This window comes from Pan troglodytes, chromosome 7, assembly GCF_028858775.2.
Source record: "Pan troglodytes isolate AG18354 chromosome 7, NHGRI_mPanTro3-v2.0_pri, whole genome shotgun sequence".
NCBI lineage: Eukaryota > Metazoa > Chordata > Mammalia > Primates > Hominidae > Pan > Pan troglodytes.
This window is the reverse complement of record NC_072405.2, coordinates 113,275,814-113,296,773: the sequence shown is the minus strand read 5'-3', so window position 1 is coordinate 113,296,773 and position 20,960 is coordinate 113,275,814. Positions and strand designations below refer to the sequence as shown.

Below are 20,960 nucleotides of genomic sequence, written 5' to 3'. Positions count from 1 at the left end.
ATGGCTGGAGAGGAGGTTTTCTTTGGAAGGAACCTGGGTATCTCATTTCCACTAAAAGAGAGAACTGGCCCTCCCCTGGATGATGAACTCATATATAATTTTGCACAGTGCAGCTTCACCTTTAAGTCAGGAATATTGAACTTGGAAGTGACAGCAAGATTATTGTTCTTTGAAGTTGCCGCATGCAATTTCTCCCATGTTTGCTGACAGGTTTTCTCCCCAGGAGCAGATATAAGCCAGAACTCAGTCATGTTTGTTACTAGGTATTTCCTCAAAAATCAAGAGAGATTCTGAAATGTAAAACAAACAAAAAAATACATTTAAAATCATTTGTTTCTAAAGTGTTTCAGAATCATAGGAGAAGTTATAACATATAACCTGTTTCAAAACTAATCTAATGTTGGCATAGGATCTCAAGCAAAGTGAAATTTACCTACCTCGAAGTAAATCTATACAAATGGTGAAAAAACGATTTATTTATGATACTAGGAAAGTGAGGTGATAAAAACCTAGTATGTGAAGTACCTACTTTTTTTCATTATAAAACATCCTTAACGGGAGTTAGCCAAGAAGTGAGATTACCCAAAATACCAGCCACCAATAGTTTCCTTCAACCAACAAAGTTGGAGAGTTACAAATTTATAGGTTTATCTTAAACTTTTTTTTTTTTTGAGACAGTGTCTCACTCTGTCACCCAGGCTGGAGTACAGTGGCATAATCTCAGCTCACTGCAACCTCCGCCTCCCGGGTTCAAGCAATTTTTGTGCCTCAGCCTCCTGAGTAGCTGGGATTACAGCCATGCACCATCACACCCAGCTAATTTTTGTATTTTTAGTAGAAACAGGTTTTTGCCATGTTAGCCAGGCTGCTCTTGAACTCCTGGCCTCAAGTGATCCACCACACCCAACCTATCTCAAACTTTTAAAGCATACAACCAAAATAGGAAATTTAAAAAAAGAAAAAAAAAGCATAAATTTTATCTTGGAGAAAGAATTTAATTGAATCAATGCATTTATAAACAGAAGTCACCAAATAAATTTGTCACATTGGCTTAGCAAATCCTACATGGCTAGTAAATTTGGTGGTTAATTCTAATCCATAGTCAACCTAGAGAAATCTCCTCAAATCTTTGATGCATAGACTTAGTTGCCATCGAACATTTACAAATCTGAAAAAAAAAATCTTGCCAATCTGCTTAGCTATTTTAAAATATAGGGAGCTGAGAGGGTGGCGTTAATATAACATTTTTGGATCTGAGAGGCAGGCTGCAGTTCTCCCTTTCCAAAGAGTCCCATTAAGATTCACCTAACCCTCTTCTATAATCTCTTTTCCTCCTCCTCCTCCTTCCCCTTCCCACACACACAGAAGGGGGAAAAAAGTACAGAGACAAATCTATTCAGAATCTAGGTAGGTAAAGCACATAAACACAAATGATAAAAATCAAAGTATTATGGTATCATTATTTCCATTTTAATCTGCCTTCATGAGAACCAACATAAGCTTTCTGCTAACACTGCTTATTTAACCTCTCCTGAAACTAATATTCAATGTCTCTAAATTGAATATAACTATCTTACAAAGTTGTCCTGAGAACAAAATCAGATAATTAATGTGAAAAGAGTTTATAAATGTAAATTTCCTTTAAAATGTAAAGTATTATAGTTAATAATGGACTTTCATAATTACAGTAGTCCTAAAATTTAATTAAAGTACCTACTTAAAGTACCTATGAGTAGGTAATCAATGCTACCTACTCACTACAATACCATTGAAAGTGAACTTAACATAGATGCCATCCTATATACTTGTTAATTTTTCTAACTACTGTTTATAGAGGATCTACCATATAAAAGGTACTGCTCTAAATGCATTATTATCTCAATTCATCTTCCCAACACCTCTACGAGGTAAATATCATGCTTCCCATTTACAGATAAGAAATGCAGGTTAAACCTGGTACAGATGCAGACGGTGGTATTAAATGAATATGTTAAGAAACTATATTCTAGAAAAAAAATTTAAAAAAAGAAACTGTACTGTATGTGGACTTTTCTAACATTACTGATGAAGTTAAACCTTTATCAGCTCTACCTACACCTTCTCAAATGAAAGAGCTACACTTTCCCAAATGGCCAACAAGCTAAACACAAGCTTTTTAGTGACAGCCCGTCTGGTCAGAGAACAGCACAGCTTAACTGGCCATCCAAGGATGGAAGCTACTCATGAGCACCATGCTCTAATGAGGCCATCCAAAGATAAGTTTTGATTTCAAAACAGAAGCAAAAGCAAAACCTTCATTAGCCTACCCAAGAAACTTCAAATATTGAACTTTAAGGCTATTATACTATCATATTCTTTTCCAACCTGATTTTTTCATTCAACCTATTTTTAGAATTATCCAGTGATCATTAATTTTAATTGATATATAGTATTCCATTATATGAATAAACTAAAATTTATTATCTGCTTCTTCCTGGAATGACTTAAATTGTTTTTACTTTTTTGCTATTATAAACAATTCTGCTGTGAACAATGTGTACGTATCTCTCTATCTGTGAAAGATTTTTTCTGGGATAGATAAAAGTAAAATAGCTGAATTACAGGATATGTCTTCAAAGATGGAGGTGAGATGTCTTTCCATGCTCCTATGCAGTGTGACTTTGCCACTCCTTCCATCAAAAGGTGGAGCTGGCCTTGTGACTTGGTTTGACCAACAAAACGCATGGAAGCCACACTATGCGAGTTCAGGGCTCAGACCTCAAGAGGCCTTGCGTCTTGGACCACTGCCCTCAGACTACCACATAAGGAAGTCTATTGCAAGTGATAAGGCCACATGTAGAGAACCAACAACCAGCATGAACCACCAGACATGTGACTGAGGCCATTTTGAGCCCTCCAGCCCAGCCAATCTCCCAGCTGAATGCAGCTGCATCAATGAGTCCAGGCAAAACAAGCAGAGGGACTACCCCAGCAACTCACAGAATTAGGAGAAATAAGAAATCACTGTTTTAAGCCACTAGGTTTGGGGTAGTTTGTTGTGCAGCATGAGACAACTGACACAGACCACTGCCAACTCTTTTGGGTATTGCCAAATTGTTCTCCAAAGCCCCTACCAACTTAAGTTCCTGCCAGCAGAGTAAGAGTTTCTATTTCCACAACTGAAAAACACATAATAGTATATAGTGTTCAGAGTTATATATACTTACAGAAAATACTAAAATATGCATAGGAGAAAGGAGCTTTAGTTTTGTATGTAAGATTTCATTTAAAAAATCAGGCAAATAGAGCAAAATATTCATACTTGCTAAATCTGCATGGATGACATAATTGGCAATATTTAACATTTTTCTGTATATCTGAAATACTTCAAAACTAAATATTTTTAAAATTTTTATGAGAATGTATTTAATTTACAAGTTAAAACATAACATTGCATGGCAAATTTATTAAAAATAAAATTTTAGTGAACTTTAAAATGGATATTCAGAGAATAATCTAGATACCAAATTAATCCTCAAAGTACAACCTTTTTGTTTTACACCTAGTAGAAATGCTTACTAGTTTGTTTATATCTTCTTATGACCAAGTATAATACATTGCAGACAATGCTTTTAGAGTTTGGGATTTATTTTAAAAGTATTTTTGGATCCTGAGGCAGGAGGATCACTTGAGCTCTGGAGTTCAAGATCAGCCTGGTCAACATAGCGAGACCCTGTCTCTCTTTTTTTTAAATTATTTTTATTTTTAAAAAATAAATTTAAAAAAGTATTTCGGGGGTCAATATGTCCAACAATCTAACTGCATAATGTTGCAAGTGTGGGAGTTCAGGCTACACCTGTACTAACTCCAGAACCTATCTCAAGAAGTTGCTTTTAAAAATAAATCACTGCTGAAATCTCGTGGACCTATATCCTGCCTTCTTGTCATCCTGTCTCTGTTCTTCACAACACCTGGATTACATCACCACCTATCGCCGGTTGCTTCCAGTTAATACTCTTGCACTTAGCGAATCTAGCTTTTTTAGCACAAACTGTCTTGAACTTTAACATTTTCAGTTATTAGAAAATCTAATAGCATCTTTAAACCTCTTTTGTAATCCAGATCTAAGCGATCGTGGTTTCTGGAAAAATTGAGATTTTATTATAATAATTTTATGCAAGTGGTTTTCTGTTAGTATATCAAAGGATACATTTTTATACCTCCTCTCCCCCCAAAATGGCAGGTAATAAAATCAACTGTTAAATTCTTCCTGATGATTGTGATAAATTATCTAAACTGCAGCTTCCTCAAAGATTGTAATAATATGAGCTATTACAGTAGATGTCACTATCATACTACTTAGAGTTCCAGAAAATCTTTTCTTCTAACAGGCTTCCAAAGGATTTCAAGGAATAGAAAAGAGGACCCCATTTCTCATCTATAAATAATACCTGCCCTATCTACTTCACTGAGCTTTTATTAGGATCAAAGGAAATAATGTCATGATAAATTCTGATCAAAACTACAGTCTAAAAATATGATAGAAGTTCTCTAATTTAGCTTTTAAAAAATTTATTTTTTGTAGAGATGGAGTCTTGATATGTTGTTCAGGTTGGTCTCAAACTCCCAGCCTCAAGCAATCCCCCTGCCTTAGCCTCCCAAAGTGTTGAGATTACAAGTGTGAGCCACTGTGCTCATAATTCTAGCTTTTAACTGAGACCTCCCTAGAGCCTAGGTGTTGGAAAATGAGGAGGAAAGGAAGGAAAAGGTGCCTTCTAAGTCTGATGTTGTGCTTTTCACTTCTCATACATCATTTTATTCCATTCTCACTACAACCCATGAGATAGGCGGTAATACACAGAGAGGTTAGTAGTTTACCCAAGGCTGCACGACTGGCAGATGGGGTTCAAATTTAGTTGTGTTTGACTCTAAAGGCCATTGTCTCTCTATTGTGTCACACTAGGAGAAAAGAATGTTCTGTGCTCTGGTGCACCTGGGCTCTCCTATTTGAAGAGAAATCCACATGTAAGCTTCAACACCTTCACCCTATGTTTGGTTCCAGGCTCAGAGCACCCTGTTGGTCCAGTGAATTCTGATAAAGGGATCCAAGCTTCCTTTCCTTGTTCCCTTCGTCCAGGATCATCACAATTTCTAAAGTAGCATCACCCAGCATCCAAAACTATCCTACCTTCTAGAAGGAACAACGATTCCTCCAAACGAAAGGACACACACACAAAATTCAAGATTCAAAGTACACTTTGAGACTAGAGATCAGATACTAGAGATTCGATGGACCTGCCAGATCATGGAGGAAGGAACACAAACTTTGGAGTCCTGCAACAGTTAAAACTCTGACTCTACCCCCTTACTAGTTTCCTCATCTGTAAAGTGGGAATACGACACATCTTTTCACCCAGCTGTTGGAAAGTATGAATAAAATAATGTACCTAGACCTTCCCCTTTCCATGCGGCCGCCCTTCCTGCGGATGATTGTATTAGCTGCTGCCCCACCCCATCCTACCTCCCAAGACTCTCCCCCATATCCCAGATGAGAAATATCCTTTGCTTACTTATACTTTATAAATGCCCCTACTACGCACTCATCGTATTCTCCCTCATTTTTATAACATATTTTCCTCTCCACCTTACTGAGAAATCCTGAAGAGCTAGAATCATATCTTCTTCTCTGTGAAACCCTGAGAGCCAGAATACACTAAATTCCTGGCAATAGCAGGGACTTAATAAATGCCTGTTGAATTAATAAATAAAATTCAAATTCAAATACAACAATGATGGAACCAATCAAAAAGTCTGATTTAGAGATAAAACAAACGCAAAAAAAATCATGTTTTTTAAAAGTGTTTTTTAGTCTTCCAGAAAACCCTTATTTTACAGTAAAAATTAAAAACTGGTAGAGTTGCAGGTTCCTAAGTAAGCCTTTGTCTTTTATGTCAAGGGTGAATAAAGTCAAAAATATAAAAAAGAGGGTTTGATAAAGAACCTATCTGTACTTCAGGCAAAGCCATGGCCTCAGTTCTTCTACCCCTCGTCAAAGCAAACTAACTCTAAGTAAAGAGCCTAACAGGAAAGACAAGCTACTTAAGTACCTAAGGAGGAATGTAACAACTTCCTATGACAGTTAACATCATAAGTATTTTGCAAAATCTGTTTTTTCCATTTTTAAACTATGTCCGCTCTCAACTTGTCACTTACACAAGTCAGGTAAAAAAATTTCTCCTTGAGGCCAGGCACAGTGGCTCACACCTGTAATCCCAGCACTTTGGGAGGCTGAGGTAGGCAGATCACCTGAGATCAAGAGTCCAAGACCTGCCTGCCCAACATGACAAAACCATGTCTTTACTAAAAATACAAAAAAATTAGCCAGGCATGGTGGCATGCGCCTGTAATCCCAGCTACTCGGGAGGCTGAGGCAAGAGAATCACTTGAACCCTGGAGGCAAAGATTGCAGTGAGCCAAGATGGAGCCACTGCACCCTAGCCTGGGTGACAGACCAAGACTTCATCTCAAAAAAAAAAAAAAAAAAAAATTATCCTTGAAATTTAAGAACAATTTAAGTTTAGTTTCAAACAAAATTTATCTTTGCAGATGAATATGTATGTCTTTATTCATCAGAAAATGGAATCCATAATCCATATTGCTAAACATATTTCCCTTTTTCTCTCAGCTGCAAGGAAACAAATTGTCAAAATTAGTGGCCATTTGTTATCAACTTGCCAAGAACCTGACACCACCTTCTCCACTGCTTGTTTTTACTCGTAATTATTTCCCTTTATTTTATCTTGAATACGAAGGAAGTCAGGCCTAAATGTAGCAAAATCATATGCTAAACAGAGGAGATGATGATCAAAAAGGCACCCTGATTAAATCGTAGTTTCTCAAGGCTCATATCCAGGTCTATGTCCTTCTTCTCTTTCTGCGTGTGTGTGAATGTGTGTGTATAGCACCTTTCTTGATGATGATCTCTACAGTTGAGGCAATTCTAGTCTAGATGCTGGACACTTTCTGAAATGTATGTCTCCAGCCCAGGGCCCTCTGCAGCATCTAGAGTTGTACTCAACCAGTATCCACATCTGACTACAAGACATTTTCCACTTGAATGTCTCAAAAGCAGCTAAAACCCAACACTTCTAGTCAAACTTATCATCTCTTCCCCAATATGTAGTCCTACTCCACTGTTCCCTGAGTTAGTATAGGTGTACCCCTGCAGTATTAGACAATTAGAACTGTCAAATGTTCATAGCAGCCAACACTTACTGGGCACTTCCTATCTACTAGCACCAGTCAAAACACTTCACGTGTATTAACTCACTTAGTAGTTAGAGAAACCCCATTAGAGGGGTAGTAGTTACAAAGAAACCGGGGCACATAAAGCATCTTATATATTATACAAGGTATATTATGTAGTATGTGTCTCGTTATATATCATATGACAGCATATATTATATGCTAAGGATGAATGTATTATATGCTCTCATAGCACCTTCTTTGCAGTATTTCTCTGGGGGTGGGGGAGCACTTTTTACTAGTATCTGTCTTTCAAATAAACTGCCCAGGAGGGTAAGTGGAAATCATGATAGTTTTTGCTCACCACTTTATCCTCAGTACCTGGCACAGAGACCAGCATGGTAGAATCTCAGAAGATATTTGCTGAATATTCTTCAATAAAAATTACTGTGAGGATTAAATGAGATAACATCAAGCACCTGGATTATAGTTGGTTAGCTTCCCTCACTTCCCCTGTTTTTTCTATAAAATCAACTTTATTAAAATATAATTTATATAGAATTAAATGCACCCATTGTAAGAGTTTGATGAGTTTTTGACAAATGTATACACCTGTGTGAGCACTGTCAAAACCAAGATTAAGGACACTTCTATCATCCCCAAACCTTCCCTCACACTCAGTCCAGTCAATCCCTACCTCACTGCCAGCCCTGGGCAAATGTTGGTCTGCTTTCTGTCACTATAGATTGGTTTTGCCTGATCTAGAATTTCCTTGTAAATGGAAGCATGCATTAGATACTCTTTTGTACCTGGCTTTTGCTCAGCAAGTCTTTGATATCTGTCCATGTTGTATGTATTAGTAGTTCAATCTGTTTTATTACTTAGTATTCTACCACATACATCTACTATAGTCTGTTCATACATTCACCAGTTGATGAACATTTGGATTGTTACTACTGGTTTGGGACCACTAAGAATAGAGATTCTATGAACATTCCTCTACAAAGCTTTTTGTGAAGATATATTTTTCTCTTGGATAAAAAATTCTAAAAGTAGAATTTCTAAGTTGAATGATCAATGTATATTTACCTTTATAAGAAATTGGCCAGGTGTGGTGGCTCACACCTGTAATCCCAACACTTTGGGAGGCTGAGGCAGGTGGATCACTTGAGGCCAGGAGTTCGAAACCAGTCTAGCCAACATGCTGAAACCCCGTCTCTACTAAAATTACAAAAATTAGCCAGGTGCGGTGGTGCAGGCCTGTAATCCCAGCTACATATGAGGCTGAGGCACAAGAATTGCTTGAACCCAAAAGGTGGAGGTTGCAGTGAGCCATGCCACTGCACTCCAGCCTGGACAGCAGAGTGAGGAAAGAAAGAAAAGAAAAAGAAAAAGAAAAAAAGGAAGGGGAGGGGAGGAGAGGGGAGACTGCCAAACTGTTTTCCAAAGCAGATATATAACATTTTATACTCCTATTAGCAAAGTATTCAGGCTCCAGATGCTCCACCAACACTTAGTGTTCTTGGTCTTTTCATTTTTAGCCATTCCAGTGGGTTGCAGGGTTATGTTGCATTTCCATGATGCATTTCTATGCGGACTAATGAAGTTCAGGAGCTCTTCATGTTATTTGCCATTTGTATATTTTCTATTCAAGTCTTTTGCCCAGTTTTTAAAAAACTGGATTCACTTATTGAGTTGCACAAAATTTTTATATGATCTTGACACAATTTCCTTGTGAAATATATATACATATTTACATATTTTCTCTCATTCTGTGGCTTGACTTAATGATGCTTTTGAAAAGAAGTTTGCAATTCTGCCAATGTCCGATTTATCAGTTTTTGGGTTTCTTTTTTTGTTGTTGTTGTTGTTGTTGTTTTTTTACAATATATGCTTTCTGTAGCATGTGAAAAACCTGCCTATCCCAAGGTCACAAGTATTTACTCTGCTTCGAGTTTGTTGAGTTTCTTGGATCCATTCATAGTTTTCATCAAATTTGAAATGTTTTCAGCCATTATTTTTCCTCAATTTTTTTTGCCTTCACTTCCTTCTTTTGAAACAAAATCACATGTATGTTAAACCATTTGATACTGCTCCACAGGTCACCGAGCTTTCATTCATTTTTCTCAGTTGTTTTTCTCACTGTGTTTTACTTTGGATAGTGATATAGTTTGGATGTCTGTCCTCCCCAGATCTCATGTTGAATAAACCCCAATGTTGGAGCTGGGGCCTGGTGGGAGGTGTCTGGGTCATGGGGCAGATCCCTCATAAATGGCTTGGTGCCCTCCCTGTAGTAACGTTACCTTGAAATCTGATTGTTAAAAAGAGAATGCCCTCCCCATAGTAAGAAGTTATCATGAGATCTGACTGTTACCTTCCCCCTGACTCTTGCTCCTTCTCTCACCATGTGACACTCCTGCTCCCCTTCCCCTCTGCCATGACTCAAGAGCTTCCTGAAGCCTCATGAGAAGCTGAGATCCGGATGCCATGCTTGTACAGCCTACAGAACTGTGAGCCAAAAAAACCTCTTTTCTTTATAAATTATCCAGTCTCACAGATTCCTTTATGGCAACAAATAAGACTAACACAGTCTCTTGCTGTATCTTCTAGTTTGCTGACCTTTTCTTTGGAGTATCTAATCTGTTATTCTTCTCACCAGTGAATATTTCACTTCTTATGTATTTTTCTGCTTTAAGTTCCATTTTTAAAATATCTTCCATTTCTTTCCTCATTATGTTCATGTTTTCTGTTAAAACACTGAGCATATTTGTAAAAATGCTGCACTGTGTATCACTGGACTTTGCTGTCTTCCTTTTAAGAGTGTTGTACTTTGTTGTGGTGGGCAGGTAAGTTAGGGGAGGATCAGCTTGATCCACCCAAGGCTTGTTTTCAAACGTTGTTAGGATAGATCTAAGGCCTTACTCTAGGGCTAACTTAGTCTCTGATACTAAGGTCTAACCTTTTGGGGATTCTATTGAATGTCCCAGGTATTCAACAAGTTCTCTCTCCCATATCTGGTCAGAATTCAAATGCCTCCCAGCACCATAAGCTCTGGCAATTCTTCAGTTTAAAGCTCTCTGGTCATTCTTTGTTAGATCTCCTGCAGAGACCCCCCCCATAAGTTTCTGGTGTTTATTTCTCTGCCTAGCTCCCTCTCTCTGTCAATCCCACCTGTAAATTCCAGCCAGATAAACCTTCCCCAAGTCCAGTCTCCTCGACTCAGCAAGACCAAGATGCTCTGCACGGGTGTTCCCTTCCTAAAACACGGTGCAGAGAGTGTCTACAGGAAAAAGCAGGAGGAATTACACAGCTCATTTCCTTTCGCTCAGCTCCCGTACTGCCTATTGTCCGATGTCTGGAAGCAGTTTTTTAATATATCTTGTCCAGATTTGTAATTGTTTATGGTGGGAAAGCAAATATGGTACCAGTTACTCCATCGCAGACAAAAACTGAAGTCTCATCTGGTTTTGTTGTATGTATTATTCACGAGTGTTCGGTTTTTCTAATTGTTCTGATTGTTTCTATGCAGGGATTCAGCCACAACCTCACAGCCTCTCTCAGCCCCATGTTTTAACATTTAACAGAAAACAGGACTGACAACAATAAATGCCAAAAATTTACCAAATCTAGGCTAAAAGACTGGAGTACTACTGTGTTTGTGAAAAATGGAACACAATGAACATGTATTGCTTTTGTACTAACAAGGAAAAATGTTCATTTTTGTTTAAAAAAAAAAACAGCTGCAGCTTGAATAAATGTCTCCAACATTCATTTATGTGCCATTAATTTGCAAATGTATGGCGTGCTATCTTGATAAGTAAAACATGAATTTATTTAAAAGCATTAATAGGCTAGGTGAAGTGGCTTCACACCTTTAATCCCAGCACTTTGGGAGGCCAAGACAGGCGGATCACTTGAGCTCAGGAGTTCAAGACCAGCCACAGCCAACATAGTAAAACCCTGTCTCTACTAAAAATACAAAAATCAGCTGGGCATGGTGGTGCATGCCTATAGTCCCAGCTACTCAGGAAGCTGAGGTGGGAGAATCACTTGAACCCGGGAGGCAGAGGTTGCAGTGAGCCGAGATTGTGCCACTGCACTCCAACCTGGGCGACAAAGCAAGACTCCATCTCAAAAAAAAAAAATTTTTTTTAAATAAAATAAAGCATGAATACAGCTATAACAATTTGTCATCATTAATAAAATATCTAAAATATATCTTAGATATACTACATCATCTATTTCTAAAGTAATCTAAAATAGTTACACATCACATGGGAGCCCAAGAAAATTCTGCAGATGAGAAACAACAGATGGGCTGGGTGCAGTGGCTCATGCCTGTAATCCCAACACTTTGGGAGGCTGAGGCGGGTGGATCACCTGAGGTCAGGAATTCAAGACCAGCCTGGGCAACAGGGTGAAACCCCATCTCTACTAAATACAAAAATTAGCAAGACATGGTGGCACGCATCTGTAATCTCAGCTACTTGGGAGGCTGAGGCAAGAGAATCGCTTGAACTCAGGAGGCAGAGGTTGCAGTGAGCCAAGATCACGCCTCTCACTCCAGCCTGGGTGACAGAGGGTCTTGAAAAAAAAAAAGAAGAGAGAGAGAAAAGAAGGAAGGAAGGAAGGAAGGAAGAAAGAACAAAAGATAGACAATTTCTGGAACACAATTTGGCAATATTTATCAAAACCCACAAAATGTGCATATCCTTTGGCCTAGCTATGCCGATCTTAAGAAAGAAAATAAGGATATGCATAGGTATAAACATTAAATTATAAAAAAAAAACCTGTCAACAATTATCTCTTGGGAGTGATTATGAATGTTTGTTTTCATCCTTTCTGTATACTTTTTCCTAATTTTTAAATAATAAATTATTACATGTAAACACAAACAAAAAAATGCCCCACCGCATCCTTACTAGGGCAGTATCCTCATATTTGAAAACACTGAAAAGTTTAGAGACCATTAAATGGCATCATAACAAAGAGCCCTGGAGTTCATACAAAAGAGAAGGGCAAAGCTGGTTAATTGTAGCTACTTCTGAAGATGTGATCAAAGTTGGTAAACGGCCCTTTTACCTCACTGGGAATCATAGTCAAAGAAAACCCAAATGTCAATTTCAGGAAGCACAATGTAATCGCCAGAGCACTGCGCTGAGGATATGAAGACTTGGAATCTAATCCCAGTTCTGCATATAATTGTCTGCATAAATGTCTTCACTTGTAAAATGAGAGGACTGGATTACAATATCCAGGATCCTCTTCTGCTCCTATACTCACTACCTGAACCTATACTAGGTGAGGCCCAGGATTCTTTTTTCCTATTTTAAGTCCCTCAGGTAATTCACCCAAATTTCAGAACCACTGTAACAAGACAGGCATTTCTATGATTATACGGTATATTTAATGTTACAAGAAATGGCAATACTCTTGAAGGCTATGGACAGAAGGCTGAACAACTCACCAAAACAGACACCCCTAGTCCTGCTTCTTTCTTGGAAACAAAACTCACATCTGCCAATCTTCACTGTCATCACTACTAGCGTCCCTGTCTGAGTTTTTCTGCCTTATCCTCGCATTCCTCCTGAGCTCTCTTTATCCATCTTGACCTCAGGCCTCCTTCTCTTTCCTACCCTGCCTTTGCTCGTTTCGCACAAAACAAATTTCTCTCTTCCAGTTTAAGCCAACCCAAGCCTCCCTTAACAAAATGATTTTCCCAACTAAGTCCATCCATGCACCAAACCTGTTACTATAATCCCACTACTTCTCCCACATGTCTACTTACACTCATGTCATTAACAGCATTAGGCAGACATCTATTTTATGTTTTGTCACACATCTCATCTGACTGTAACTGTTCTCAATTAAAGCTCTTATTCATCTCACAAAATATTTTGGGTGCTTAAGTTCCCAAAACTGTAATAGACTCTGAGAAACAAAACAAACAAAATGTAGACCCTATCCTCATGGAGCTTACAATTGGGGGTGGGAGAGGGTGGCAGGTCTTACGAGCAGGCAGGTCTGTGTGTGTGCAGGGAGGGTGGAAGACTTCATGTAGATGTCAAGACAGAAAAAAACACTGAAGAATATAGGGAGGCACAAGGGAAACACTAGTCAATTCTGTAGGCACTTCTATTTTGTCTGACTGCAATAAGTGTGCTGCTTAAAAAAAAAAAAAGTAACAATTATTTTTCAACATGGAAGGGAAAAAGTGGGAGGAAAGGAAAAAAAAAAAGAACCCTAGATCCAAAGCTATGGGACTGTTAATTTTATTTACTTTATCTCCCACTTCTGAGAGTTTGAAGGCTATGGATTATTTTCCTACCACAATTGATTTGCATATAAAGACAATAAAACAATAACTATTACAACATAAAAGGTGAGGGGGGGTTGGTTATAAGCCTGAACAAGACATCTGCTGGCACTGCTTCTGTGAATGGAAGGTATGGGATTGATCCAAGATAGGGGCAACCACAGAAAACAGTACCGCACTCCACTAAGTGCTCCGACACTTAACTGATTTTAATGCTTTCAAGAAAACCAAACTGTGGTCTCTGAAATGCAATCACCTTTCACAGTAAATTAAATTTCACAATAAATTAAGCCTAGAAGGTGGTCTCCATGCAAAACAACTTCCTTTTCAGTACTTGAAAATACCAAGTTTACTAAAGCAGCTTATTTTAAGAAGCACAAGAAGGCGTACCTCAGCTATCAGTGAAATATCACATAGCCTTCCAAATGTGCACATCAACTTTTAACAGAATTGATCTGTGCGAACATTTACCACAATCCACTCAGTTAAAAAGTTGCCACATCCTACCCTAGAAATCACTAACACCATACATATAAAAAGTAAAAATAACTGCTTCCTCTTTGAATGTAAAAATTCTATCCTTTGAAACAGAAGCATCTTAATTGGGATTGTGGGAGGGGCTTGCTCATAATACAACTTGTTTAAACATTTTCAGTAACTAAAAGGGGGATTTTACCTTTCAAGGAATACGTCCATGATTCATACGAAATGAGATTTTAAAACTGTCAGAAAATATGCCTTTTTATTTTTTTGGAGACGGAGTCTCACTCTGTTGCCCAGGCTGGAGTGCATTGGCGCGATCTCGGCTCACTGTAACTTCTGCCTCCTGGGTTTAAGCGATTCTTCTGCCTCAGCCTCCTGAGTAGCCGGGATTATAGGCACGAGCCACCATGCCCAGCTATTTTTTGTATTTTCAGTAGAGACAGGGTTTCACCATGTTGGCCAGGCTGGTCTTGAACTCCTGACCTCAAGTGATCCGCCCGCCCTTTGCCTCCGCTTCCCAAAGTGCTGGGATTACAGGCGTGAGCCACCACACCCAGCCCCGCCTTTCTTAAATAAATCTTAAATATTCCGTGTTTTGTTTTCAATGGAAACAATACCCATAAATGCTCTATAATCCTATTAAAACTACCATAATTTCTTGCCATAAATATACTTATATATGAAAGGCAATTTAATCTTTATTAGACACATTTTATCAACTACAATTTTTTTATTCCACATTTGCCTAGAAAGCAATCTGTAAAAGCAAAGCCTTACTTTCACACAGATACCTATCACAAAAATTGGAAACACACTGTGACATTGTGGAGTGGGGGCTGGGGATGTAATACATAATACAATGTTGGAAAATTTCTAGTAACTTCTGGTAAAGCTACTGAATTGGCAGACATGGCCAGGAGGGCCCTGTCGTACAACCATTACTGCAAGTAATCACCAAAACCTTCTCAGCTTCTAGAGACTCCTCCTCTGCACAGGCAACTCAGCAGTGACCCAGTGGGCAAATAATTCCTTCCATGCCAGGGGATTCCCTGAATCTACACTCATGGCTCCCAAAACATGACTTCCCTTTTCTTCATGGCTGGCAATTTATAATAGTGACTGGACCACGGTACCACATTCTGCTAGAAGGTGCTGATATCTCCAATACAATGTATTTTGGCCTGAAATTCACCAACTTAAAGACTTTAAGATTAGTTTTCTCCAACTCATGACCCTAAGTAAGCTTGAGATTCTGTTTACTGGTAACAACTATCACTGAATATGTACCACATGTTGTGCCCAGTGATAAGCACTTGCATCTACTAAAGCAATTTTGTACTTAATTCCCTCACAAGATGTGTTATCACCACCCCCACTTGCAAATGAGGGAACAGCTGGTGAAATTAGTTGCCCAAAGACATTTAGTGACTACATTTTATTGGGATTAAGGGGACTCTATTTGAGTTATTCATGCAGTTTTACAAAAGACAAGTGCCTCAAAGAAATATTAGGATATAGTTTCAGTAATTTTACACTAAAGGAGTTACATTAAAACATCAAACACTAGATTTTAAATTACTTGAATTCCATTATATGCAGTTTATTAAAATATTACTTTTAACCTCTGTATCCTCAACATCTTAATATTTGTCCAACAAATAAACTGACACCACATGCATGTTTTGCACCAAATGGTGCCTCTCTCCTCCAGGAGGAGTCTGGAAATGTATGGGAGCATTTTGGGTTTCCCAATGTGGAGATCGCTAATCAGCATTTAGTGGGTAGGGGCGAAACAGACCTCCAAACTGCCAATAGCACCCACATAGAAACACTAAACTATGGGCTGATTCAAAAGGAAAACCTTTCATGGTAAAGTTAAACCACCTGTTAACACGCCTTAATTTACAACTTCCTATTCATTGATAGTCTGTTTAAAATATCTTAGAAGATACATTGATCCCTTTCTATAAAACACCACTTACCTAGCATTTTATTTTCAAATACACACACATACTCACACAGACACACACACACACACACCCCACATTTTAGATATACAGTTAATACTCTTTTATCCCCGATGTAATCAAAGCACTTCTCCTCCACTGCCTACCTGGCTCATTTTTTAACTCAATAAATGCATAGTAACCAAAGCACCTCTCCTCCACTGCCTACCTGGCTCATTTTTTTAACTCAATAAACGCATAGTACATTTGCACATGGTATAATCTTAGAAGTAGATGTCCTGCTGGATAAAAAATTTTGTTTCAGCATCAAGAATATAGTTTGAAATTTCTAGTTCCAAGAATCACTCACGTCAATAGAAAATTTTAGACTGCCTTGGTTCACTGCCTAAACGTCCCAAGGGCACTATGCTAATGTTTATACTATGTCTGTCTTTAAAAATTGATGAAACGTGGAAATCTAACATGAATTAATTTATAAATGATATATAATTCCACACCCAAAGAGTGAAAAAGATGTAACCTGTAGACAGATTTAAATATGTACAAGAGCAAAACTTTAAGTAGGAGGTACTCAGTCAAAACTGTAGTACTCCTAAGCAGAATCAAGTTCAAAAGAAGACTTGCTGCTTAGGGACGGGTAAACTACATGGAGACCTTTGGCAAAGGTTTACTTTGGCATTCCAGTTGGCCAATGGTATTATCTCATGAGTTGTGGAAATAATCACAAAATCAGATTTTTGAAGCCCTGAAGTTTCTTTTTAGGTTGCAAAAACTAATGTACATGAGGCTCCTAAGACTAATATACCAAAAAAATAAAAATGAGTATTTTGTGCCAAGTTTTAAAAGCTGAATTACACTATCTAGCTCTCAGCATTTAGTTAGATCCTGAGTACTGTTTCTTTAGATTTTATCTAGTCCCTACAAGGTATACCAAAAGAGAAAAAGATCCAGGACTTCTGAGACAGAACCCTGAGGCTCAGTCTTCAGCATGATTTGAGACTCACTTGTTGCCAAAGAACTGTGATTGACAACCTGAGCACTTTCAGTTCACCTTATTGTTCATTATTTCCTCCAGATGAACTGTAAATTGAACAGCTCTACCCAAGATTATTATAGATAAAGACATAGCCCACCACTGCCAATTCCTTTGAAGCTGTTCTACTAGAAAAAGTTCATCAAAAGTGCTGAATCTTCAGGGAGAAGTTCCCAAAAAAAAAAAAAAAAAATGCTGAATCAAAGACTACTGTGCACTTCAAAAAACTCGCCCTTTTCTCTAGATGTGACTGTGGTTAGTACTGTGTAGGTAATCAGCAGGAATACATCAGCAGTCAGAAAACTGTGGCAGTTACTCCGGACTCAGCCAAATCACTTTACGTGTTTCTCTAGCTCCAGGTTCCCATCTATACAATGAATAGCATTTTCATCCACTGTCTTTCAAAGAACTGTGAGAACAAAATAAATATGAAAGTGATCCCTCCCTGTAACTATATTTCAATAAAAGATATTCTGAAATAGATGACCTTACAAAAGGATAAATTTGAAAAGCCAAAACAAATTTTTGCAAAAGAGCCTCCGCTATGTACTTCAGGACTGCCTCGAGGGTAGTTACGACTACCCTGTGAAGGGTACAAATAGAATCGAATCATTCTTTCCCTTCCCCAAGTCCTGAACCCTCTAAAAGTGAATACAGTTAAACATTCTGAAGTCCTCAGTGGAGAGAGAAGGTATCTTGTCTTCAAATCCTTCAGTGGATTACAACAATGTTCCCCTGAGCGGGTCTCCCCTCATTCACTTTTGCCACCCTCCACATTATTTCCCCCCCACCAAAAAAAAAAAAAAAAAAAAAAGCCACAACCTGTCTCAATCCACTGCCTGTAATCTTCACTGGCTTCCCTCTGTTTTTAGAATAAAAGCTCTGCTTGGCGTGACCCCAGCTTTCTCCACCTGCCTCTCTCCCTCCCCGTTTCAGCCATGCTAGCCTTTCAAAAAGGCTGAAAAGCTTTCTTCCTCTTCACATTTCAGGGCCTTGACATACGCTGTTGCTTCAGCCTGAAATGTTCCTTTTTCGTTTTTCAGAGACAGGGTCTAGCTCTGTTTCCCAGGAGGGAGTGCAGTGGCATGATCACAGCTCACTGCAGCCTCGAACTACTGGGCTCAAATGATCCTCTCGCCTCAGCCTCTCAAGCAGCTAGGACTACAAGCACACACCACCACTCCCAGCTAGTTATTTTTTTATTTTTGGTAGAGACGGTGGTCTCACTATGTTGCCCAGGCTGGTCCTGAACTCCTGGCCTCAGGCAATCCTCCCACCTCAGCCTCCCAAAATGTTGGGATTATAGTCATGAGCCACCCTGCCAGGCCTGGAATGTTCTTTTCACTCACACCTTCACATTCCCTTTTCAGTCTCTTTTCAGATCTCAGGTCAAAAGTCATACCCTCTCAGAGCGAGAGGGTATGAAGAATATAAATAAAATTGTTTTAATCTTTAAAAAGTCATATTCTTAGCAATGCCTTTTTAAAATCTTCCATAATACACATGCCCCTACTACACTCTTTCATACCACTGTTATTCCTTCAAAGCACATTTCACGCTTGCTTGATTTTTAAAATCCATCCCCTCTGCTTGCCTGTAAGCTCTATAAAGACAATTTTCTAAACCCTACCATCAGCACTGTACCTGCATATAGCATGTATTCAATACACATTATTTGCATGAATAAGTAAACGACTACCATTCAAAAGTCCTCGTTACCTGACTCCCAACTTTCTTTCCCACTTCTCCGCAGTGCAATCCACTATAAAAGCTACTTCTGACTCCACCAGAAGCATTCCCTACCCCCATCTTCAGGCTTTCAAATCCTGTGGCTTTCCCTGCCTGTAAAATTATCCCCATTTCTCTCAACCTGTTCAAATCCTGAGGGCTTGCCAAGACTCAAGTTTTCTTTCCTCCAGAATATCTTCCCATAGTGCCAGTTTACACGTGTCGTTGCTCCACACTTTCAAAGCACTTCGCATTCTCTTTTTGGTAATTATACATAAACTACATCGTATTTTAACGTGTCCTGTGTGTAGACTTTTCTCTCCAACATTAGTGCTAACTCCTAAGGATAGACTGTTCACATCCCACCCGTTCCATTCCCAGAGCGGTGCTAAGTACTGGGCTCGCACTGAAGCATGTGATTTTTCCCTAACATACCAGAATTTTCCTCTGAAAAGAATACTAGCTTCCCCCTTACTCCTATTTCTCAAGTGATTCAATATGCCTTATGTGACTCTCACCAAGTTCTTTTCTAGGGGTTTGTTTTGTTTTGTTTTGTTTGCCTACCCTCCCCCATTCTACTAAAAAATAGTTGAGTTCTCTGGATTCCTGTTCTTTCTCATTCCTAGAGGGACCTTGTGTACTCTGTGAGGGTTCCTTGCCTGCAGTTAGGGGCTCCTAGGCCTTTAAACTGTCATCCCACCACCCCCGACCCCCCGACACCCGCGCCCCCCCCCAACACACACCCAGTGAAGGCACTTGCGCTAGCTGTGACCTCACACACACCACTCCATAGCCTCACCTGGACCTGTCACTTCATTCCCCTCAATCAGTCAGGCGGCGTGCATTCCTACCCAAGAAGAAAGATCCCAGACCGCTGTATCTCTCCTTTCTGCCTGTCATTAACTACCCACGAGAGCTCTTTCTCTTTTTCCCTCCTTCTCTTCCTTAGAGACGGAACCTAGGCCCAAGACGGTGAATTGGCGCCGAGAAAGCAGACACAGCCACCCAGCCAGCTCCAGCTCCAACGCCACGGTCTCTGCCCCCGCACCCACCCCCGTCCCTCCCAGGCAGCGACCGCGGCGCAAGCTTCGGCCTGACCAGGACTCCCCATCCGGGGAGAGCCATCGCTCACTGACCCAGGAAGGTGTCAAACGAGGAAGTAGCAGCAGTAACAAGTACGGAGGCAGGCAGCCTAGCGGACGCTATCGGCTCAGCGCTCCATCCCTTCCCGACCTAAGCTCCGGCCTCACGGCTTCCTCTACCCAAGCGAACACAGAACAAGTCACGTGCCAGCCCAGCAGTCAGCTGACCGCGGCGCGCGCTGCTCCGCCTACGCCCGCGCCACTGCGCAGCCGCAGCCGCTGCCACTGCCGGGCCTTGGGAGAGGGGCGGGACTAGGAGGCTACGGGGCGGCAAGGGGCCCCTAGATTCGGGGCTGATTGCTGTTGTTCCAGAGTGGGTGGGGTTTTCCGCTTCTTCCAGTGTTGCAAGTGGCGTTTTGTCCACCACTTGTAAACGTCAGCGCCACTTCAGGTTTCTGCGGGTCAGAAATTGTCTCCAGCCCCCTACAAGGGCTTCTCCACTTGGGGTTTTCTTCGTCAGCTAGGTTTTCTACCTAGTATACTGGCTAGTAGTTCATTTTAGCAGATTCACATTTTCCTGAAGTCCACTTAGACTTAATTTCATAAATGGTCCATGGAGCATTTACTGTGCGCCAAGCACTGCGCTCGTTCTTAGGATTGCCTACTGGAGAGAATCACTCCTTGCCACGAAAGCGCCTCATAAATAGTTGAAACCACATTAGATAGTGGGAAACCAAAGGTTTTAGGACAGAGGCATAGACAGGGGAAGGCATCTCCTTTGGAGAAAAATAGGTAACAAGCTCCTCCCAGGAACCCTGCTTATTTCATTAGCTTGGGGAGATAGATAGTAATGTCCTAATTTAGAACACAGAGTTTTAGAAGTAGTAGAAATTTTGAGATGTTCTAATTTAATCCTTTTAGATCTACAGATGAAGAAAGTGAGGGCACGGAGTTGTTCAGCGCAAGGGAATAGATACCAGGTGTTGAATCCAGGCTCTCCTACTTACTAGTTGTGTGACTTTACTCCTCTGAATTTCAGCCTGTTCACATGCAAAGTGGTGGTAATAATACCTTACACAGGTATTGTGAGGATTAAATGAAGCCTGTGGTTAGCACAGTGCCTGGT

The 20,960-nt window shown here is 39.8% G+C and overlaps 1 protein-coding gene across 2 annotated transcripts in view; it reads right to left on the bottom strand.

The window, feature by feature from the left end:
- The window catches only part of ATP6V1C1 (ATPase H+ transporting V1 subunit C1), a 48,248-nt gene extending 28,111 nt beyond the window's left edge, over positions 1 to 20,137 (bottom strand). The window contains exons 1-2 of one of the 2 annotated variants that reach the window (XM_001155312.6): positions 19,889 to 20,137; positions 120 to 290 (exon numbers count right to left, since the gene is read on the bottom strand). In XM_001155312.6, the coding sequence (XP_001155312.1) occupies positions 120 to 251 (132 nt within the window). In that variant the 5' untranslated portion in view covers positions 252 to 290; positions 19,889 to 20,137. Of the gene's footprint in view, positions 1 to 119; positions 291 to 19,551 lie in introns of both variants that reach the window. The other variant, XM_009455756.5, reaches the window with a different exon arrangement.
- Positions 20,138 to 20,960: the final 823 nt, after the last annotated feature.